The sequence below is a fragment of the Suncus etruscus genome, chromosome 6 (genome assembly GCF_024139225.1).
Source record: "Suncus etruscus isolate mSunEtr1 chromosome 6, mSunEtr1.pri.cur, whole genome shotgun sequence".
Taxonomy (NCBI): Eukaryota; Metazoa; Chordata; class Mammalia; order Eulipotyphla; family Soricidae; genus Suncus; species Suncus etruscus.
The window spans coordinates 70,545,733-70,570,706 of record NC_064853.1 but is presented as its reverse complement, the minus strand read 5'-3'; the positions used below and the strand labels follow the sequence as shown (position 1 = coordinate 70,570,706).

General features: G+C 38.4%; 1 protein-coding gene across 1 annotated transcript in view; it reads right to left on the bottom strand.

The window, feature by feature from the left end:
- The window catches only part of RALGAPA2 (Ral GTPase activating protein catalytic subunit alpha 2), a 342,879-nt gene that overhangs the window by 106,559 nt on the left and 211,346 nt on the right, over nucleotides 1–24,974 (bottom strand). Inside the window, exons 31-36 of the mRNA XM_049774320.1 lie at nucleotides 24,673–24,810; nucleotides 22,251–22,434; nucleotides 13,364–14,135; nucleotides 12,390–12,461; nucleotides 8,840–8,963; nucleotides 7,055–7,210 (exon numbers count right to left, since the gene is read on the bottom strand). Coding sequence (XP_049630277.1) covers nucleotides 7,055–7,210; nucleotides 8,840–8,963; nucleotides 12,390–12,461; nucleotides 13,364–14,135; nucleotides 22,251–22,434; nucleotides 24,673–24,810 — 1,446 coding nt within the window. The remainder of the gene's footprint in view (nucleotides 1–7,054; nucleotides 7,211–8,839; nucleotides 8,964–12,389; nucleotides 12,462–13,363; nucleotides 14,136–22,250; nucleotides 22,435–24,672; nucleotides 24,811–24,974) is intronic.

Genomic DNA, 24,974 nt, shown 5'->3' with positions numbered 1-24,974 from the left:
TTCTAAGCAATTAATGACATAAGCCTTAGATTCAATATCACAGAAGAGCTTCATAAGAGTCTTCATTGATGAAGGAAAAATAAATGTAAATATTCTGGAGACATAGGCAGTGGTGGTATTGGGACATTGCATGTCTAAACCTCAATTATGTTTAATTTTGTAAATCACAGTGTCTTAATAAAAAAGCAGATAGATAAATAAATAAAAATAATTAAAATTAGAGGAGAGATGCCGTAATACAATTATTACAAATGTATTCTCAAAGGGCTTATGACAAAATATATATATATATATATATATATATATATATACAGGAAATAATATACATAAATGATCCTTGTTTAAGGGATTAACATTATTTAAATTTAATTAGAACACAATAATTTACATAAAATACTTCACACGTGCTACTTTAATTTTTCCATATAACTCTCTGATATAGACTATTTTTTTTTAAATTGAGCCTCTCTGGGGCCATAGTGATAGCACAGTGGTAGGGCATTTGCCTTACACACAGCTGAGGGCGTTTGCCTTACACACAGCTGACCTAGGGCTAACCTGGGTTCGATCCCTGGTGTCCCATATGGTCCCTCAAGCCAGGAGCGATTTCTGAGCACATAGGCCAGGAGTAATCCCTGAGCATTACTGGGTGTGGCCCCAAAACAAAAACATAAACAAAACAAACAAATAAAATTGAGCCTCTAAATTACAAAGTTATCAAGTTATATGTGTTTGAACTTTCAGCCATACAATGTTCCAACACTTCCTTTACCAGTGCCCACTTACTCCATCATTTTCCCTCTAGCTGACCCTCCTAAACAACCTCCTAACACCAGCCTGTCTTAACAGCAGGTATTTTCTTCTTTTCTTTTCTTCCCATAGGGGCTGAAAGGAGGTAACATGCTATGTATGATACTCCATCAGCTACAGTAAAGATATAGACTCATTTTGTTTCTGTTATATAGGAGAAAGTGGAAGTGTAGGAAGGTGAAGGCATCACTAGTCCTGGGCCAAGGACAGCACATGTCAGAGAAGACCTGGGACCCTGGACTGGAGCTACTTATTTCTGCCATTTTGATTATTCCAAGGCTAATTAGGTTTACACCAAAAGCTACCTGTATTGTTATAGTCAAATCATGTAGTTTAATTTTATCATTTTATCAATTAAGTGACCAGAACATCAATCAAATTCCAACATCTTTAATAGTTCTAGTACAAATTCTGTTGGAGGCAACAACTTAATAAGATTCCTGCCTACTAAGAGGAATTAGCTGGAGAAAGCCTCATGTAAAATTGTCTGAGCTTGCTTAAAGTGCTGTTAAGAGAAACTAGATTTTAAAATTAAAATGTTGGTCATAGTGGAAGCCTTAGAACCATAAAAGTTTATAGTGAAGATTATTTGTTGCTTATGAAAATTGGGAGTTTCATTCTGTCACATGATGCAGAAATCTGGTAAGCCACATAAAAGAAATTTTCATTTCCTTGTATCCTTAATAGGTAAACCCTAAAAATTATTCATTTTAAGAGCACAAATAGAATTGAGGTGCATCAAAGCTAATATTCTGATTTTTCTCCTCCCATCCCCCATTCTTCTACCTCATCAATAAAGATTAAAACTGTAGCAAGCAAAAAGTATAGTAAAACCAATAAAACATTCTAAAAGCAGTATCAAACATTTCTCTAGGGTCAGAGCTGTGGTGCAAGCAGTAGGGCATTTGCCTTGCACACACTAACCTAATTAATCCCCTGGCATCCCATATGGTCCCCCAAGCCAGGAGCAATTTCTGAGCGCATAGCCAGGAATAACCCCTGAACGTCACCAGTATAGCCCAAAAACCAAAACCAAAACCAAACCAAAACAAACAAACAAACAAAAAACATTTTCTAGATTTCTCAATTTCATTTCAAATGTTAGTGGTTCTTTTATTTTTTCCCTTAAAAAATGCAGGACCTCACATATTCTTCTAAAACTCAGTCCTACTAGAGCCCAACAAAGCAGACAGCATCAACAATAGCACAACAAGGCGTGCTCTGGGGTCAATATGCAGAATATCAAAGACAAATTTGAGAGGAATTTAGACTAGCAGAAGATAATTTATTGGGAATGGAGCAACCCACTACTTTACTCATCCTGACAAGAGAGCTAGCCTGAGGGGTAGATCTGTGCACACTTTGGTCTATTACTGGCATAAATGTCTAAATGGGAACAACTACTAAATTTCCTGCAAATGTGGGGCTACCATCTAATGTCAGCACCCTAAAAAAGTGTGAAAGCTAATTTTGATCCAGAAATAGAAGACTCAAGGCATTAGATCTGAGGTAATACAATAATTACTGGAATTTTATAGTTACTGTCCCTTTCCTCAATTAGGTTACTACTCAATTGCATAACCCAAGTAAATCTCTCCTAATTTTATTTGCAACTGTATTCTCAGAACTACATAAGGGAGGACAGTACCACACTAATGGACCCTCTACCCAGTATGGCAATTCTAGAATTGTTTTAAAAACAATTGTTTTGTAAGGCAGAAATACAAGATTCATCATCTCAAAGCTCTTTCAACCTTAGGAACTTCATTCCTCACCATTTAATTAGCTAGACCACGAAACGCAGAGCTAAGACCATAGGAACAATTAGCTGATAAGCAAAAAAACCATTCTCTTCTACCTAAAACCATAACACAAGCTGGCAAAAACAAATACAATGAGCCTGGCCAACCTGTCCACCAAGACAGATTAAAAGATAAACAGCAATGTGTTCAGCTCAATTGAAAGGGATTTCACTAAAGGAACATCATTTTGTGAGTTCTGAAGAAGTTAGGTTAGAAATCTGTCCATTAGAAAATTCACCAGTGAGGGCCGGAGCAATAGCACTGCGGTAAGGCATCTGCCTTGCATGTGGCCAACACAGGACGAACCCAGTTCGAATCCCGGCATCCCATATGGTCCCTTGAGTCTGCCAGAAGTGACTTCCAATCACAGAGCCGAAGTGACCCAAAAACCAAAAGAAAGAAAGAAAAGAAAGAAAAGAAAGAAAGAAAAGAAAGAAGGAAGGAAGGAAGGAAGGAGGGAGGGAGGGAGGGAGGGAGGGAGGGAGGGAGGGAGGGAGGAAGGAAAGAAAGAAAGAAAGAAAGAAAGAAAGAAAGAAAGAAAGAAAGAAAGAAAGAAAGAAAGAAAGAAAGAAAGAAAGAAAGAAAGAAAGAAAGAAAGAAAGAAAGAAAGAGAAAGGAAGGAAGGAAGGAAGGAAGGAAGGAAGGAAGGAAGGAAGGAAGGAAGGAAGGAAGGAAGGAAGAAAGAAAGAAAGAAAGAAAGAAAGAAAGAAAGAAAAAGAAAGAAAGAAAGAAAGAAAGAAAGAAAGAAAATTCACCAGTTATTTTCACCCATGTGTAAAAGTCAAGTTGTTTTCATTCTTGTACAGTCTGGGAGGACAATGACAAATCTCCTCTTGGGTGAGAGCTTTAATCTCTCACCAATGATTGCTTCAACTTCCCAACAGGTTCCAGAACATGTGGACATGTAACAGACAGAGAGCGAATGCTGGGTTTCTTAGGCTTTGGAAATCAACCCTGATGTTCCACTACTTGCATCTTGACAGGGTTTGAAAGTCCCTCTTCTGCCTGAGTTGTTCTGCCTGCTGCTGCCAAGCAGCTAGAACTGGTGACACTGGTCATGGTACACACCTAATAGGCTGACCTCCTTTCCCGACTAATTGCATTACATCGCCAGCTGGCTCCAGAAGGAGTCGTCTGTGTGATTGAAGAATTCCTGCTCCTCAGTGGGCTCCGGCTGCTACTTTTACTAAGTAACAGTCAGGCCTGACATCCCCATTGTTCAGCTGACAGTGTGCCCATCCTAAAACCTAAGTTTTATTTGTAAATTAACCAAGAAACTTCCTGCCAGAACAGTGCAGCCTGGAGACTGATAATGTGGGCTTTCATCCCTTTTCACTCATACTGTATCACTGCCAATTTGTTTTTTATGTGGCTGGCCAGCCCCAGGCTATAAAAGCCTTGTAAGACATAAGTGCAATTATAGTCCTGGAGTCAAATGAATTGGACAAATCCAATAGCACAGCTCTGTCCCCACTCTGCAAACCCCTACAGCAGTTAGATTAGCTGTGAAAAATCTAATCTAGCTAGAGCTAACAAATTTCTGCAGTGAGGGATCAAGAGTTCAGTATGGGGTTGCAACCAGATTGTCGAATTGAAAAAAGTACCCTCATGACAAGAGCAGCAGAGAGCATGAATCACTTTAGAATTTTGTAGCTCATTTTTAAGCTGTTAGGGACAATTTAGTTAGAATAAGACAAGGAACTGTGGGCTGCTGCCACTGTGACTGATTTTCGGTCTAGCTGTGAGGCATCCTGATAAAGAGAGTTTGTCACTAATGATACTAAATCTTGGAGCTGGCAAAAGGTATCAGCTGAATTTTCATTATTACAGTAGAGAATCTTTGAAGCAGACCAAGTTTGGCAACAGTGTAGCCAGTCATCTCATCAAGAAAAGACTATATCTTTCTTATAAAAAAATAAAAGAACAAAAAAATTCTACTTCAATTGATAAATTTTTAAAATATTAAAAAATGTATCTCAGATTAACCTTTCAACAAAGGAGTCCTCAGTTAAAAGAAAATCACAAAATACAGTGACATCTTTGCAGCTGCTGTAATTTACAAAGTACTGTGAATATGAAGGATGCATGTTATCCTTGGGCCCCTTTACTAATTCCACAGAAGCCAGAGCAACAATCACAATTTTTTTTTTTTTTTTTGGTTTTTGGGCCACACCCGGTGATGCTTAGGGGTTACTCCTGGCTGTCTGCTCAGAAATTGCTCCTGGCAGGCACGGGGGACCATATGGGACACTGGGATTCGAACCAACCACCTTTGGTCCTGGATCGGCTGCTTGCAAGGCAAACACCGCTGTACTATCTCTCCGGGCCCAACAATCACAATTTAAGATTGCGCTTTTGTGTCTGTGGGAATAAACTCCTGGTCAGTGGGAAGTCATGCTCTAGCATGTAGGCCAGGGAGTAAAAGCTAGATATACTCTGCAGATCTGGGAATGGGGTTACTGTGATGTTTATCTGTGATTGTGCTGTGACCCTCCTGTAAGGAAGGTCTCATGAGCACACTTGCTGCTTTCCAACAAGAATATAATCCGGGGCCGGAGAGATAGCATGGAGGTAAGGTGTTTGCCTTTCATGCAAGAGGTCATCGGTTCGAATCCCAGCGTCCCATATGGTCCCCCGTGCCTGCCAGGAGCAATTTCTGAGCATGGAGCCAGGAGTAACCCCTGAGCACTGCCGGGTGTGACCCAAAAACCACAAAAAAAAAAAAAAAAAAAAAAAGAATATAATCCAAGGGGCCGGAGAGATAGCATGGAGGTAGGGCGTTTGCCTTTCATGCAGGAGGTCATTGGTTCGAATCCCAGCATCCCATATGGTCCCTTGAGCCTGCCAGGAGCGATTTCTGAGTGTGGAGCCACGAGTAACTCCTGAGTGCTGCCAGGTGTGACCCAAAAACCACACACACACAAAAAAAGAATATAATCCAGATATCTATGGAAAAAAGTCAAAACACAGAGAAAAGAAACTGTGTGACCCACTGGCCAGTATCAATCCTGTGACTAAAGGACCAAGGGGGAAAGGAATTCAACTAGACTGATGGACACTGCCCAGGGTTGATTGCTAGAAATGTCATGTGCCAGCCCCTTTTGCATGCACTTTCTCTGAATTCACCACAAACTGTAAAATCGACTGTGTTACTGTTTATTTTTAAATCTTATTTAATATATATGGAGAAACTGAGACTCAGGGTGGTGAAGTAACTGCGTACAGGTTTTGAGATGTGTTCTCCCTATCTCCAAAGTTGGCTATGAGAGTGACCTGTATCTTCACTCTGCCCTCCCTACCTCCCCCCCAATCAGCCTCCAAATGGCCTGTTCTCCAGCCACCCAGGCTGTTCAATCTTGCTATCTTATGTGCTCAAAGGTTAGTCATGATTTTTCTTCTCTGGAAACTCAAAAGAAGTGAGTCACGGGCCGGGCGGTGGCGCTAGAGGTAAGGTGCCCGCCTTGCCTGCGCGATCCCCTGGCGTCCCATATGGTCCCCCAAGCCAGGAGTGACTTCTGAGCTCATAGCCAGGAGTAACCCCTGAGCGTCACCGGGTGTGGCCCAAAAACCAAAAAAAAAAAAAAAAGAAGTGAGTCAGATATAATCTCTTTTTCACAAAAGTATTACTCACTTCTTAACAGAGTGTCACCTGAGGTGAACATCCTACAACTTAGAAAGTACAAGACTTTGTCCCCTGGGGGCAACCTTGGGTGATGAGGTCACTTTGAAATCTACAAAAGATGGCCAGGCCAGAGAGAATGCCTACCTTTGAGGCAAACATTAGGTTTGCCCAAGGTTTCCAACACATTTCAACATGTCATTTTGACAGTTGCACGAGTTATGAGAGTTATCAGCCATATGCCAGGGATATACCTGTTCTGAGTCCTGACACTGCAGAGCCACAGTGACAAGGACTGTGTCACAAGTCAAGATCACCAGCCTGGGAGACAAACAACCTTATTTTCAGTCAAGAAAGAGAATTCAGGGGCTGGAGAGATAGCATGAAGGCAAGGCGTTTGCCTTGTGTGCAGAAGGTCATTGGTTCAAATCCCAGCATCCCATATGGTCCCCAGAGCCTGCCAGAAGTGATTTCTGAGTGAAGAGCCAGGAGTAACCCCTGAGTGCTGCCAGGTGTGACCCCCCCAAAAAAAAACAACAAGAAAAAGAGAATTCAGCTACATTTTCAATGCCTCTCTTTTCTAAAATCCAATCTCAGAATTTAAGACACAAATGACAGATTGCTTTTCATGTTTGTTTGTTTGTTTTGTAACTAGTTTGTGCTAAGCTGGAAAATGTCACACTAAATTGCAAATGATACTGCAGTTGCATCCTATATAACGAACAAAGAAAATAGGCTCTTGGTACATAATGCCCCTGCCTTCGTGCAGTTGCAGGAAAGTCTTCCTGAATAAGCCAGGGCAACTTACAGTGCCCTTACGTACCTTTTTGGTGAGGGAGTCATCTGAGTCTGATGGCATACGTGTGGACACATGGAAAATCACTTCCACGGTAGAGGTTGCATAGTACGGGGCGGTTTGCCCTGTGCTGCCATTTCGCTGAAGTCCACCCATAAACCCGCAGTGGGTCGAGAGGTCCACCTGAAGCAAGTCCCAATGAAAAAAAATATGAGTGAAATATGAGCTATCTTAATTTACAAGGAAGAATGGCAACCTAAAATCATCTCATCATTTCCATATCTCACTGTTAATAATCATATCATTATTTCTATTAAAGAAACACTAGAAAATGAGATTCATACTTTTCTCTCCTATACATTACCTGAGTGTGTATATACATATGTATATATACACATGTATATCTTTTATATTTTTGCTTTTTGGGCCACACCCGGTGATGCTCAGGGGTTATTCCTGGTGCACTCAATAATTGTTCCTGGCTTGGGAGGACCATATGGGACACTGGGGGATCAAACTGTGGTCCATCCTAGGTTAGCTCATGCAAGGCAAATTTACCCTACTGCTTGTACACTCTGGCCCCTACATGTCTATATCTTTATATATGTCTACATGTGCCCATGTAAATACCAGTTAGTTTCCCTATTGATGGCTTTATGGGCTATTCTGCTTTTTCAGTGATGATGTGGTAGACACAGAAAGAACTTTCAAAGAGGAGAGTCTATAATATGTTGGTTTAAGAGAAACAGAAACTGCTTTTCATGAAGATTGTTTCAATTTACATCATTGCCAAAAGTCTAGAGGTCTCAAGTTGTTTTTAAGTTATGGCATGAATGTTCACTTCTAATTTATTTTGGCAGAGGCAAAAGAGAAAAGATTTGGGCCACTACCAGCTGTGCACAGGGCTTACTCCTGGTTCTGCACTCAGGAATCACTCCTGGTGTTAGTCAGGGAACTGTATGCAGTGCTGAGAGGTTGAAATAGGATTGACTAGCAGCTGTTCTATATCTTTAGTCACCCTGAATGTACACTTCTTAGTCCCTGGATTGTTCTTAAACCTTCATAAACTAGAATTCTTCTCTCAAGAAAGTATTCTAACCAAAATAGAAAAAAATGCCTTATTTTCAAAATACTACCCAAATATAAACATTATAAGGATTATTAATGTCCTAGTCTGCATGTAAACATCTAGTTAAGGGACTAAATGTCTTTTTAATGGCAGAACTGATTTTATGGAATTGGTTAAATGGTAATAAAAGGTGAAGATCTAACAGTTGGTGGTAGATGGATATAGATAGATGGATATATTTACATATATTCTCTACATACATGTAGAGAAATGTGAGCTACTCAGTTTTGCATTTACTTTAGGGAAACAGGTTGATAGTTAAATCTTAATAGCTACTACCTACTATTTTCTCTCCAACTTTGTCTTCATGACTTCATGTTTTCAACTGGTAACCACATCATTCATTTCCTCCCTACTTTTTGTGATTTTCCTCCCCATTTTGTGATCAGTATAGATTTGTGATCAAAATGATCACAAAATGAGAATCATAGATTCTCACCCTATTTGTCTTGTCAGGCTAAGTAAATTCAGTCAATTCCATTCCAATAAAAAAAAATCAATGATAAAGGGGAACAGAAATTTATTAGACAGTACTACCTAAAAGCTACTAGTACATCAATTTAAATGCATTCTTCAATTCTAGCACTCTCTACTCATGCTATATCTGAAGGTGAAAACATAACTAACTATTATGTAATAAAATTGTGATGGTCAATTAACACTTATTGAAAGAAAAGAATTACCTCCCATCCAAGACCAGCCACAAAGTCTTCATATGCTTGGCTTCCTCTTTCATTGGAAAGAATTGAACATTTGTCCTCTTGACCTTCAGCAATGTAAAATACTGCAATCTTGTGTGTTTCACGGCTAAAAAATTTTCAGGTTTAAAGGAGTTACATTTATTTTCTTGTTTATTTTTGGGCCACAACTGGTGATGCTCAAGGGTTATTCCTGACTATGTGCTCAGAAATCGCTCCTGGCTTGGGGGACCATATGGGAAACTATATGGGGAAGGGGGTCTGAACCACGGCCTATCCTAGGTCAAATGTATGCAAGGCAAATGCCCTACCACTGCTCCAGCACCAAAAGGAGTTAGAATTTTTATTTATTGCTACTACCAGTATAATTCCCACGATTAAAGCTTAATTACATTTACAGAGATGTTCGTTCCTGTTGTTAATAGTTTTAACAGTTCTAACCCTTTAAAAGTTTCAACACATGACTTCATTTACTCTTTGCAACCACTCTAAAAAGAAAAATATGCTCATCATCACCTCCATGGTTGGTTGGGAGTTGAAAGGAAACAGAAAATGTTCCAAACAAAAGAAGACATGAACAGCTTAAAAAACATTCCCCACATTTTGTTCTGTTTTGATTTTGGGTCAGGGCCTCTGGTGGGGTTTAGTGTTCTGGAGATGGAACTCAGGACAGTCACAGGCAAAGCAAACACCATATCCACTGTACTATTTCTCCAGTCCTCATTCCCCATTTTTTGTTTTGCTTTTGGGCAAGCTTTTTGGTGAAGCTAAAGGTTCCTTCAGGCTCTGCTCTCAGTAATTACAGCTGATAGGCTTGGGGGAGCATATGTGATGCCAAGAATGGAACCTGGGTTGGCCACATACAAGGCAAATATCCTACTCAACTGTACTATCACTTTAGGCCCTCATTTCTCATGTTTATGGCTTTAGTTATGCACTTTCTTGTTGCTCTGGAGATGGTAAACAGTGAGAAGGACAGATGTTGCAAGAATTCATCTTTAGGAGAGAGATGATGGATCCTCGGACTGATATGTTAGTAAAAACCCTGTACCCTCCAATGGTCAGAAGTTAGTTCTCAGTTTGTATAGAGCCTGCAAATGAATCAAATCGGAAACAAATAAAACTCTAGACTGCGAGTGTCACCTGAGTGACAGGCAGTATAGACTTTGGTTCATTTTTTCTAAGTGTTAGAATAATTTGGGGACTATATTATTACAGAGGTGCTAACTTGAGAACTGAAAGACTGATCTCCCAACTAAAGGAGGAAAAAAAGAGTTATTCAATTTTTTCTTATAGAATTTTTCCTATAGAATTCTCTACATTTAAAAGTACTCAGCATTAAATTTTCTCTATTCTATACACTTTGTATACAGGGAAATGATCTCTGGTTTACTGAAGTGGTTTTAATTTTTTTCTTCCCCTTAAAGTCCAAGCGTTTTACATTGTGACTGCTCATGGGTCCTTGAGTCCTCATTAACACACCATAAGAACACAGGAGAGCTAAGCCCCAGTGACTGCCTGACTGATAGAGGTGTGAGAAAAGGCGACCTTTAGCTGTAAACATTCATCAAATTTCACATTCTCCAAAATGTTAGCACCACAGAGAGACTGCTAGGATGTGGAGGCTCTGTCTGGCCTTATTAGAGCCTGGGTTTTGAAATGATAATTAGCGACATCAATAGCACTCCATATCCATAAGCATCACAATGAATGCATGAAGGATCAGATAATTCAGGAACACACATACACAAAATCAACAATTTCCCCTTCCTCATTAGAATGCATTTTCTTTTTTATTAGGCACAGACCAGAATAGATATTTCCTTGAGCTGTCAGATTATAGAGTTAAACAAAGAAAAAAAAACAAGATTTTAACACTCATCTTACTACTTAGAAGCAAGAGGCATTCATATTTTCAAGTGGGGCCCACTAGTATTTGAATGAGCTTACACTGTATAATTCACATCTTTGCTATCTTCAAAGTTAACAAAAATTACAGTGAGAAACACAGTCTCTACTTTTCCTAACACCTGGCAAGGATGAAGTGCCTTGACAGAAAGGAGATTAAACCAATACCTGAAATAAATATAAATGCCTTAATTAAAAGCTCACTGACAAGGTATGTTCTTATCTGTTAACAGCAAAAGCATGGAACAATCAAGGTTTCTCATGTGAAGTCCCAATTTTCCCTTGAAAAAGAACCTAAAAATATACCTGACAGTTGGTATTTCTTACATATTAATAAAACGCTAAGTCTAAGAGTTGGGTTTTCAGTGAAGCTTAATCAAGGGGAAGAGGACTTGGCAATCAGCTCTCCTAAAGCCATATTTTATGGCAACAGCACCCCAGGGAGCTAATTCAATTGTACCTCATGCAACTAAAGAGCATTAACACTCAACAAATTGGCCACAATTACAAAATACCAATGTATTCACTTAATACTACGAGGCACAGAATAACAGCATATGCTTGAAAAGCTGAATTTGGCACGCAAGTGACTGTTTGTTTAATATAGGAGGACAAGAGGGAGAAGAAGGCATCCCAAATTCTTTTATAAACACTCTCACAGATTTCCACAGAGAACTTAGTCTCTGCTCCTCCAGAGAAAAGGAGTTCAGAATCAGTTGGGCAACTGGATGATAAAGGACAATATAAGGAATACTTTCAGTACTGCCTCACTTATCTGATACCTAATATTACTCCTAAGGGGAATAAAAGAGAAACAAAAAGCTTTTTTCTTTCTTTTTTTTTTTTTTTTTTGATTTTTGGATCACACCCGGTGGCACTCAGGGATTACTCCTGGCTCTGCTCAGAAATCGCTCTTGGCAGGTTCAGGGGACCATATTACAATGCCTGGAATCAAACTGGGGTCCATCCAGGATTGGCTGCCTGCAAGGCAAACACCCTACCGCTGTGCTATTGCCCCAGCCCCACAAAAAAGAAAAGCAAATGAAGTACTAAATTTGCTTTTGAGATGTGCGTGGGAATTGCATATTTACCCATATATAAACCTAGCACAATTTTCCACTGCATCTGAGAATGTCCAGAAAGGAGGTAAATCTGAGGTTTTATTAGCTTTGGTGAATGATGCCTATTATTAGAGAATAATTGACAACATGAAGGTTTTCAACTTGCCAACACTATAGTGCAGAAAATGAAGCATGCCAGAGCATCGGCTCACAGATGGTCTTAAGACAGACTTGCTTACTTGAAATAGTGTGCACCTGAGTGGGCTATGTGTCCAGGTGTCTTACTGCAAAAAGAAGTGGCTGCAGAGATTAAATGAGGACAAATATTCTCTAGCTATCACATAGAGAGGGCCTCAATTGTATGGTAGCCCAACTTTCTTCCTAAAGTTATAACAAACAGAAATATTTATTCCTCGTATGTAAAAAGAAAATACCAATGGGTTGGCTTGGGCAAATTTCTTCAGAGTATAGGCTATAAAATCCACTATTGACATCTAGTTATCTCCACTCCTGTGTAAGATACACAAAGATAGACAAGATCAAAGATCCAATATACTTTGACATACCATTGACGGGAGTCCAGATTTTTCAGCTCTCTTAGTAATTTTGAATTTTTCTTTAACAGATGGAAATTTTTCCTATAAAGAAAAAAAGAAAAAAAATCATAGAATCACAGTTCATTCTCCTATCAATATACATACCTACCTGTTCACACATCCTGGCTTAAAAGATCTGTGACTGAAGCCTACAGTGAACCGTATTCTCCCTGAGAGATTCAAAGGACCAAGATTCCACTCATCATAGGTCTACCCAGTGACACAAAATAGTTTGCTTTAACCATCAGTTCTACAGTGCATTTCTTTTCCTTACCTCTGTCCTTAAACACACCACTTCACCATTCAAGTTTAGCTCAAACCCATCTCTATACTTCTCATTGAATTTAATTTTTATTTTTGAATCCCTTAAATCATGCTATTTTTCTTTCTTTTTTGTTCTTTTTTTTTTAGGCCACACCCAGTGATGGTCAGGGGTTACTCCTGGCTCTGTACTCAGGATTTATTCCTGGCAGTTCTCAAAGGTCCATATGAGATGCTGGGAATCTAACCTGGGTTGGTACATACAAGGTAAGCACCCTACTCACTGTACTAACTGTCTGGCCCCAACCATACTAACTTCCATTAGAAATAACTAGTCAATCTTCCTCACACTGAGGTAAAACTGTGGCCTATTTGCAAGCCATTCACACATTCTGCGGAGGCATGAGCGATAATGGTGAAAGCAGGGAAATACACACACAGAAACAGACAGAAAAGGTTTGATATTCCTTTAAATATACAACAGATGTTTGGGATTTTTATCTGTAAAGTCCAGTTAGTTTAATTTCTAGCCAATTTAGCCATAGAAAATAAACTGTAAATTTTATATTTAGAAAAACACCCTTCAATTCCATTCTTTACTTTCCCAACTCCAAATAGATAAGAGGTACAACCATACACAATACAAATAACCAAATAATTGGAAGTCTAGAATAGATTGCTACCTTCTGTCCCAAGAATTCATTCCCAAGTCATTAAGCAGCAGCCTGCAGAAATAGAAGGGTCCACGAGGTTCCACTGGTGACGGCTGCTCCTGGCTGGTGACTTTCATGGCTGAATCTAAGTTACATCTCTGAACATACTCGTCTTCTAGTGCATTCTGCCGCAAAATGGCCTCAATGATTTCCTTCTCCTGCTCATGGTTCATTCCACAGGGGGGTGGGGAAGGCTCATTTAGATCTAGCTGTGATGACAAGAGACATTCTGGACTTGTGTGGCCAATGTTTTCAAGTAATTTGCCCAGGACATCATCACCCTCTTCAATTTGAGAGAAATCTTTTTGAGGTCCACATGTCTGATGATGCCAGCTGGAAATCAGAAATGAAGGCTTCCTACTATTGGCTGCTATGCAGCCTTCCAAAGGCCCATACAGAACCTTTCCATCCCAAGAGTACTTCCCTGAAATATCCCTTACGATCACTCTCACATCAGAGAGAGCTCCGGCTGGGGACCCAGTCACTGGGCCTTCTGTGGGTGTTTGAAGATAGGAAATGAGAGTGCTGTCATTAAACACAAACAGTTGCAAGTTGGGGCTTCGGAACACCTCTGAGGAGAGTTCAGATGCTTCTGCATGTGTGTTGTCATGGTTTTCACTGACCAGGCTATGAAGCACAGCTGGACCCCCACAAAGGGGAAAGTGCCCGAGATGGTTTACCAGGTGGGCCATGACCATCCTGGCTGTCAGTGGGATCAGCTCCAGACTTCTTCTCTTCCGCTCTGAACAGCAAAGAAATAGTCAAAGAGAGGAGATTCAATGAGGATTCATGTTCAGCACCATCAGATTTCTCCCTTCTTCCTCCCTCCCTCCTTCATTTCCTTCCTCTCTCCCTTGTTGCTTCCTTCACTCCCTCCCTTCTTCCTTTCTTTTTTTCCTTCCTGGGGGGAGGGCATATCCAGCAGTGCCCAGGGCTTACTCCTAGCTCTGTGTTCAGAGATCCCTTCTGATGGGCCCAGGAAACCACATGAGGTGCCAGGGACCAAAGTATGCCCTACCCAGTATACTGCTCATGCCTTACTCAATTAGACTTCAATCTGCACTCGAGTTGGATTCTTATTGTTGTTGGCATTACTCTAATTGATTTTCTTGTTTAGAATGAATTCTACTTGGATTTTTATCAACTATTTAAAAAAATTCTGTAGAGGCGGTAGTGAGATAGCTTTGGAGGTAGGATGGTTGGCTCTTTTGTGGCTGACCCATTATATCCTGGGCACTGGTATCCTGAGGTCAACAAGGTGTGTTTCCAAAACAAACAACAAAATCTATAGATACTGTGATAATCTCAAAAAGATTTCCTGTCCTCAAAGAGCAGAGAGTCTTGAGAAAATGGCATTGTGATGACAGTGCTGGAGATCAGCACAGGGGTATTGTACAGATAGGTTATTCTGCTTACTGCAGAGGAGTAAGGGACATATAGATAAGAATATGAATACATTATGTAACAACTTCAATATACTGGAAACAATCTGATTTAAAAATTATTGAGACAATTTATGTTTTCTCATTAGGGCATTTAAAAATTTAAGAGAATCTCACAAGTGAATAATTCATGAAAACTAGGAAGGTGTCAATGAAATTTGTAGCTAATAAGTAAATGCCCAACTAATAGGCAACATTTTAAGGCTTCACATGGAAAGATTTTGACAGTAGCATGTCAAAGTAGACCTTCTAAAATATTTGCAATATGAGGAAGAAGCAAATAAATACGCACTAAATATAAAAGTATTCACTTAAATGATTAAACTTGAGACTAGTTAGGGACAGTATAATCTGAAAAATTTTTAAATAATTTTGTATTAATCTAAAACCAGCTATAAACATTAAAACTAATTTTTTTTTTTTTTTTTGGTTTTTGGGTCACACCTGGCAGCGCTCAGGGATTCCTCCTGGCTCTAGCTCAGAAATCGCTCCTGGCAGGCTTGAGGGACCATCTGGGATGCCAGGATTAGAACTACCGTCCTTTTGCATGCAAAATGCCTTACCTCCATGCTATCTCTCCAGCCCCCATTAAAACTAATTTTAACCAAAAAAATCATTACTAGATATTTAAATCTAATATTTTTAAATTTATAATTAATATTTAGAAAACATGATTCTAAATTTATAGCATGAAATAAATTTTTATATATTTTAATTTATTAGTTTGGATATCATATCCAGAAATGGTCAGGAGTTACTCTTGGCACTGTGCTCAGGGATCATTCCTGGTGGAGTTCAAAGGACCACATACTTGGAGAGTGCAGTTTCTTCCTTGAAGATGCCTTTAGCCTCAATGTCCTGGAGTGTTTTACCTACGTATTGTTCTATATATCTTATGGTTTTGGGGCTGATATCGAGGTCTTTAATCCATTTGGATTTTACCTTCGTACATGATGTTAGCTGGGGGTCTAAGTTCAATTTTTTGCAAGTGGCTACCCAGTTGTGCCAACACCACTTGTTGAAGAGGCTTTCTTTGTTCCATTTAGGATTTTTTGCTCCTTTATCAAAAATTAGGTGATTGTATGTCTGGGGAACATTCTCTGAGTATTCAAGCTTATTCCACTGATCTGAGGGCCTGTCCTTATTCCAATACCATACTGTTTTGATAACTATTGCTTTGTAGTAAAGTTTAAAGCAAGTGAAAGCAGAAATTAACAGATGGGAATATATTAAGCTGAGAAGCTTCTGCACCTCAAAGGAAATAGTGCCCAAGATACAAGAGCCACCCACTGAGTGGGAGAAACTATTCACCCAATACCCATCAGATAAGGGGCTAATCTCCAAAATATACAAGGCACTGACAGAACTTTACAAGAAAAAAACATCTAATCCCATCAAAAAATGGGGAGAAGAAATGAACAGACACTTTGACAAAGAAGAAATACAGATGGCCAAAAGACACATGAAAAAGTGCTCCACATCACTAATCATCAGGGAGATGCAAATCAAAACAACGATGAGATACCACCTCACACCACAGAGAATGGCACACATCACAAAGAATGAGAATAAACAGTGTTGGCGGGGATGTGGGGAGAAAGGAACTCTTATCCACTGCTGGTGGGAATGCCGTCTAGTTCAACCTCTATGGAAAGATATGGAGATTCCTCCAAAAACTGGAAATCGAGCTCCCATATGATCCATCTATACCACTCCTAGGAATATACCCTAGGAACACAAAAATACAATACAAAAACCCCTTCCTTACACCTATATTCATTGCAGCACTATTTACCATAGCAAGACTCTGGAAACAACCAAGATGCCCTTCAACAGATGAATGGCTAAAGAAACTGTGTTTACATATACACAATGGAATATTATGCAGCTGTCAGGAGAGATGAAGTCATGAAATTTTCCTATACATGGATGTACACGGAATCTATTATGCTGAGTGAAATAAGTCAGAGAGAGAGAGAAAAACGCAGAATGGTCTCACACATTTATGGGTTTTAAGAAAAATGAAAGACATTCTTGCAATAATAACTTTCAGACACAAAAGAGAAAAGAGCTGGAAGTTCCAGCTCACCTCAGGAAGCTCATCACAAAGAGTGATGAGTTTAGTTGGATAAATAACTACATTTTGAACTGTCCTAATAATGAGAATGTATGAGGGAAATTGAGAACCTGTTTAGAGTACAGGCGGGGGTCAGGTGGGGAGGAGGGAGACTTGGGACATTGGTGATGGGAATGTTGCACTGGTGATGGGTGGTGTTAAGAAAAAAAATATTGTTATTCAATAATGGAATAAAAAAAATGGATAACATAGGAAAAAAACAAACTGAATGAAAGCAGAGATAGAGGTAGAGACAATGACTAACTTAGGTAATTATAGGCATAATGTGCTATACATTGGGGCTTTATAATAAAAAAAAAAAACAAAAAACAAAGGACCACATACAATGTCAGGGATAAAACCTGAGTCAGCTGCATGTAAGGCACTTCTATTTCTCTGGCCCAGTTTTGTATTTATTATTTATTTGTATTTATTATTTTGTTTATTTTGTATTTATTATTTATTTGTATTTATTAAGTAACCACACAAATGATTTTATGTGCTAAACACTATTCTAAATATTAAAAAGCTAAATGACTTCATAAAACATGGATTTAAGATCTATAATACCTAGATAGAAACAATAGATCCTAGAATCCAAGTTCTATGTAATGACTAACAAAAATAAAATTGTACTGAAGAGATGGTACAGTTGATAGATTGCCTGCCTTGCATGAGGCAGACCCAGGTTAGATCTCATCATCTCATATGGCTCTTAAAGCATTGCCAGAAGTGATCCCTGATCTCTGAACATTGCTGGGTGTGGGACCAAAACAGAGTAATTTTTCTTCTTAATATTCTTTTCAATAAACAAGAAATCAACTATACACAATAAAGCAAAAATAAAATTATATTTAAAAATATCTCATCTTTCAGGTGCAGAAATAATAGTACAAAGGTCAGGGTGGGTGTTTACTTTGCACATGGCCAATCCAAATTCAAACCCTGGCATCTTATATGGTTCCCTAAGCACCACAAGGATTAATTCCTGAGTGAAGATCCATGAGTAACCACTGAACATTGTCAGTTGTAGCTCAAAATAAACAAACAAAAAAATCCCAAAGCATATCACTTTTCTGAAGCAAAGGACACCGACTATATCCATCTCTGAAATGAATACCTCATCCTCTGACCCTTGTGGAAGTTTGATTTCACAAAGCTGACAGTTCCAAACACCCTCATTAATTACCTTAGAATTACAGCTATGAATGCCTTTGCTATGTGTCCCTATTAAATTTTTCAAAAGTTACAAATGCTTTTTATTCATGATTATCATTTGATGGAAAAACAGTGAGGTTTTTTTCAGAAATATTAATACCTCCAAAAAACAAAGTATAGCTAACTGGGAGCTTCAGTTTTATTTGGAGACTATGAAACTAACAATAAGGTCCAACCTGATATTATCCAAAGCAGAAAAGAAAACTTGGAAAAGCAAGTGTTCAACAGGGAGGAGAAAAAGGTGCTAAAAGGTGGTGTAGTGTGCTGTATGAAACTTACAGATGAAATTCAGATTTTCACATATTATATCACCTTTCAGCACTATTGACCACTAATCCTTCACCACACTATTTCAGTAAACACTACAGTTTCAGATATCACAAGTTTCATACATCATATATATCATATAATGTGAAAATGTATTAAAGAAAACAAAAAAAGTGCCTTAAAAAAGCAGACTGATGAGTGGGAGGGAAATGGGGATAAAAGAGACATTGGTGGAGGTACAATGGTGAAGAGTCAGTGTTGAAACATTTCATGCCTGAAACCCAATGGTGAGTAATTTCATAGTGGCTAAGTAAAAAAACTTTTAATCCAGAAAAACTGTAAAAATTAAAATTAAAATATATTTTGAGGTAAGCAAAAAATGAGAAAAAGAAAAGCAACTTTCCTCAACTTTTACTCACACATGTTATGCTTGTAGATAAATATAATTTGTATTTTATGAATCTATTTCCATAAATGGGAATTCAATCTGTAGTCACTTAGAAACTGACAACCCAAGAAAGACTACCTCTGGTAAGGAAAGTTAATATATATATTTTTGGGTTACACATAGTAGCACTCAGGGGTTACTCCTGGCTCTGCTTTCAGAAATCACTTCTGGCAGGGTTGGGGGACCATATAGGATGCTGGGGATTGAACACGGGTCAGCTGTGTGCAAGGCAAACATCCTAGCTGCTGTGCTATTACTCTGGCGCTGAAAGTTAAATGTTTTTTAACTAAGAATTGATAGATTCAGTTGATTTGATTGTCTATTGGTTCGAATGTAGCAATTTAATCAAATGGTAATGGTAATGGCCCATGAAAGACTCATATAAAAATAATGTTTGTAAGAAATATTATCCCAAAATGAAATAGTTTGGCAATGAATTATGACTTTATGTCACTGAAAGAAAAAGAACTATCAAATATGGAATATTTTGTTTAACTGAAAATACCTGTTAAAATCATTAGGGGTTAGGGATGTTGCTCAGAAGTAAGCCTTACATGCATGAGTCCTGAGCCTGATCCTTGAAACAGTGTAGAAAGAAAAAGAAAAAAGTTATCATGCTTCTTTTCACTCTTGACTTTAAACAGAAAAATACCTACCCACTGAGAGGGTGTCCAATTGTCTCCTGTAATATTTGATTATTAAAATTCATTTTAGATGTTTTAAATGTTAAATGAAACTTTAAAATAAAAGTAACATGTCTATAATTTAGTAAGGCTTTTCCTGCATGTGACCCCCAAGCCAAAAAGCAAAAAATAAATAAACCACAAAAATCTAGTGGGAGGGTCTATGCCTACCAATATGTTTCTAAAAATCCTTGCTTTGTAATTTATTTTAGAGGTAGATATTGAGATGGGGATCAGGGATCACTTCAGGCAGTACCTGTGGCACTCCTGATCTGTGGTCAGCTGCAAGCAATACAGGTGCCTCACCACCTGGACTATCTCTATTTTGCTTTTTAAAAATGTAGTTAAATGCTAATCAATTTTAAAATTACTTTTCCATATGAGTTTTAATGTTTCTAATTCCACAGAAATTTGAATAAGATCCTGAGGTCTTTCATAGAGCAAATATTCAAGTCAAAGAATGTTGTACATGCAAAAAAACAGGTACCAAAATTAACATGTGTATTTTTTTCTTTTTTTTTTTTTTTTTTTTTGGTTTTGGGCCACACCTGGTGATGCTCAGAGGTTACTCCTGGCTATGCGCTCAGAAATCACTCCTGGCTTGGGGGACCATATGGGATGCTGGGGGATCGAACTGTGGTCCATCCTAGGTTAGAGCCTGCAAGACAGACACCCTACCACTTGTGGTACCACTCCAGCCCATGACATGTGTATTTTTACGGCTACTCTTCTCAACTCATCGTTTAACCTTCTGCATTTTTCAAGTGACTAATTACAGTAAGTGGTAAACTGATTTTAGGGATGTCCAGGTGGGATAAGTATAAATTAATGACTCAAAGAAGACAGTTAATTCCTAATACTTGTGTGACATGAACATGAAAGTATTCCACATAATGCTCAACAGGAATACAACACACAGCAGAAGTTGGTAGCCTATTTTTTTGGTAAACTATGAGAAAAAATTGTTGACATTTTGTATTTTAGGAACTTGGCAACTGAGTCTTAAATTCAAAATTTAACTCCATACTTATGACTTGGACACCCTAGGGGAAATTCCCTTTGCCTCAATTTGCTGCCCATAAAACAGTGCTAAAAAATAGCAACTCGGGGCTAGAGTGATAGTGCAGAGGTAGGGCATTTGCCTTGCATATGGCTGACCCAGGATGGACCTGGGTTCGATCCCTGGCATCCCATATGAACCCCCAACCCAGGAGCGATTTCTGAGCGCATAGCCAGGAGTATCCCTTAAGCATCACTGGGTGTGGCCCCAAAAAACAAAAACAAAAACAAAAATAGCAACTAACTGGTTTGAAAGCCTTCTGCTGACTATCCTGATGACTTAATCCTTAATCTCCCATCCACTTCCATCATCTCAGCCTAAAACCTATACCAGATTGTAACTTTATAAACATGATTGTAGACTTTTACCCACTGCTGCCTGTTTTCTGTTTCCTTTACTCACACATATACATGAGAATATGTTACAGGTTCTAAAACCATCTGGTTAGACTATTTTTCTACATATAACCTATGACCAGCATCTTCATGGAAAATAAAATTACTTCATTTTAGTCTCATAATCCCTGGGCTTTTTGAGGCACCTAGCATGGCTCATTCACTAAACTTGAATGTCTTCTTTAACTAAACCTAATTCCTGAATGTTGTTTTCCTGGAGACAATCCTTCATTCTATTGTAAGAATTTTTAAAGTTTTGTTTTTCTTAAAATTAAATCACCATGTATCAAAGTTAAAAGGTTTGAGTTAAGTGGTTGTTGACCTTTGAATTTCCATCATACACTGTTCCAACACCCTACCCTGTATGATTAACCCTCTTATCTCAAGTCTCCATTTTGAGGTTTCTGTCTCTAATTTGCAAAGTTCATAAAATTTCCATAGATGATTTAATCCTCCACATCTACTTTTAAAAAGACTTTTTAAATATTGAGAAATTAATTATTTACATACACACTTAAGAAATAATAGAGAACCTATATATCTTTTCACCCATGTTGTTATACATGTAAGAACATCATGTATAACCATAGTACAATATCACAATCAGGATGCTGACCGTGATAACTGATCAAAATGCAGAGTTTACTAGTTTATATACACAGCTATAATCTATATAAGTGCATGTCTTTGGTTCTCTGCATTCTTACCAGATCCACATTTGAGCTCAAATGCCAAGGGTTTAATCCAGAGAATATTCTTGTCATTTGTGGGTCAAAGGGTGGTCAAGGATAACATACAGCAAGAAATTCTAAGTTCTAATACTCATATACTCCCCAAATAGGCCTTATCTTATGAGAAGTGCTATCTTAAAATAGTTAGAGATAAATTCCCATCTTTCTATGTACTCCAATTCTGGAACACTTTTGATTTACAAAAGTAATATTGTCTGCATTTATTCTCTCTCTCTCCCATTACATATAAAGATCTTTGGAGAGAGAAAATGAGACCCTAGATACCTAGGTTCAAGACATAGAGGTTCTCAATAAAACAAAATGAAACTGAAATTGAAAAAGAGAGGGGATGAGAAAAGAAAAAATTAAAAAAAAAGGAAAGCAGAATTTGCTATTATAGAGGATTCCAGAAAATATGGGTTCAAAGCATGGGAAAATAATTATAACTGTCCCATTCCTTACACACACAAAAAAATTACTCAGAAAAAAACTCTCACCCTCTTCAACAGTAAGCAGGTTTCCTAGTTCTGCTGATGAATGATATTGGACTGGCTCAGAATTCCTCACATTTGCCAGTGGCAGGAAAGGGTCATAATCCGAGGAAGACAGGTCAGCCAGGGTAAGTGTGTAGTGGCTCTGTTGGGTATATGTGCTTGAGCCACAAACACAGCAGTGTAGAACCTGTAAAGAACAGAAGTAAAGGTGTACTCTAAAAGTCACAAATCCTTTGACACCCCAAAATATGTCAAACTACAATAGCACAAAGAAAGTAGTAGCATTTCAGTTTGGTAATGCTTTGAAAGGTCAGACCCTTTTCATTCTAAAACACCTTTTCACTCCTAGCAAGTTTATTTTCATCCTTTTTACAGTAAGGGCAATGACATATATTTAAGGCAAAAACAAAGTAAAAAAAAAAGTGGGTGTTTTGCCATTCTGTATGATAAATTCCACTCTAGTGCACTAGAGGCAACCTGAGTAGAAGGAGTTAAATTAGATAAAGACTAGATGTCGAATGAGCCACAGGCTGGAACACCAGCACCCACAGAGGAGGGTAGAATAAAGGCAATAAGCAGAGACCATTAGCATACTTCGTAGCCACACATGAATTTGAATTAGTTTAGCTCTTGACCCCATGAATTGAAGGGCTAACTTAATACTGTTTTCTAAAGTATGATTAATGAAAGTAAATCAAATACAATTTTTAAAGTAGCCTTATTTTCATAAGATTAGTGTCCTAAGAGCTCACTGGGGGTTTACAAATTTCAATTAACTGAAGCTGTATTTGTTGTTATCTATGTTTTGTATATGTACAATACTTGTAAACTCATAGCATCTGGAGCAGGTCCCAGAGATGTTTAAACTTATTTTATAATTGTACTAAATTTGACTTTTTTAGCATGAATTAAAAAAATGACTTGTGAACATCAAAATAATATTTAAGAAGTTAAGAAAACATCTTTGATTAAATATACTTATGCAATGTAAATTCCCTTTTAGATGACTAGCCTTGATTATGGGACAAGAGGCTGTGTGTTCAGGATGGAGGAGGATTTAGGTGTGTGCAACTTTTGTACCTGACCTCAAACTACAAAGAACTGTAGTAAGCTGAAAATAGACACAGGATATGTTCTTTTTCTATTTATAGTCTTCGTAATATATACAAAGCTTTCTGTCATTGATGAAGAGCACTAAATATAAATATAGGAAATACAAATTAAAATGACAATTCAGTATCACTGCATAATTACTAAATATACAAATGACAAAATAAATAGTTAATAATTCATATTTCCATGGGAGAAAACATTTTGAGAAAAGTTTGATATAGAAACATAAAGGTATCAGAAGAAGTGTCACAACTAATTATTAGTAGAGACTAAAAATTGAGCATTTCTAACTGTCATATATAGACTTGGAGCAATACTACAGTCCTCTTAATTCACTTCATAAGACCTTTTAGAGAAAAGAGATTATTAGGAATACAATTTTTCTTCTGTTCACTTTCAAACTATTTTTATCTTTTTTGCTTTGGGGCCACATTCAGCAGTGTTCAGGGCTTACTTCTGGCTTAGGAATCACCCTCAGGGGACAATAAGAGGTATCAAGAACTAAAATCGTATCTGCTGGGTGCAATGCAAGTGTTCTACCCACTGTACTATCACTCTGGCCCCAAATTTTCCTTTGATCTATACATTTTGTCCAACTAATGCTGTCTAACCATAAAGTTTCTTAATTATGTGGGTCTAGACAACAGCATGTTAAGACTTGTGAATTTTGATTAAATTATTATTTAAAATTCATCACCATGAAGGTAGGAGTGACAGCACAGCTAGTAGGGTGCTTACCTTGCATGTGGCTAATGCAGTTTGATCCCTAGCATCCCTATGGTCCCTGAGATTGCCAGGAATGATTTCTGACTATAGAGCCAGAAGTAACTCCTGAGCACTGCCAGGTATGCTACCCCAAAAAAACAAAAACAAAAACAAAAATAAAGTCAACAACAAAATAATGAAAACCATCTAAGAAATGAATGCAGCTTTAATTAGGTAACCATTGCATCATTCCTTACTTCTTTTCTTGTAGGCTATTTAACCCACCACAAATCCTCAGAAATGGAGAGGTAAATAAGAAAATGCGGGGCCGGGCGGTGGCGCTAGAGGTAAGGTGCCTGCCTTGCCTGCGCTAGCCTAGGACGGACCGCGGTTCGATCCCCAGGCGTCCCATATGGTCCCCCAAGCCAGGAGCGACTTCTGAGCGCATAGCCAGGAGTAACCCCTGCGCGTCACTGGGTGTGGCCCAAAAACCAAACAAAAAAAAAACCAAAAAAAAAAAAAGAAAATGCATAAAATATACTTTGGCCACTCTCTAATGCTTAACTCTAGCTGCACATTTATGCCTGAAGCACAGCTGCAGACTCACCCGGTAGATATAATCTAGCAGTGGGGCTCTGGACACGTGCTGCTCCTCCAGGGCTGCCGTGGACACTGGATGAAGAAGGGCACTCACTGGCAGAGCCATGCACCAGTCCAAAAGGCAGAGTAGCAAAGACACAATAAACTGGAAGAGCAAAAGATCGCAGCATCTCACCACACAGTCTTTTTAAATTCTACTATACAGAATCACAAAAAACACACTTGCCACTGCTAAAGAATATTACAGTGGAGACACAGATAGAAGATGGATAAATATAGCTCTTACAAGAGATTACTGGGGCCACTGCA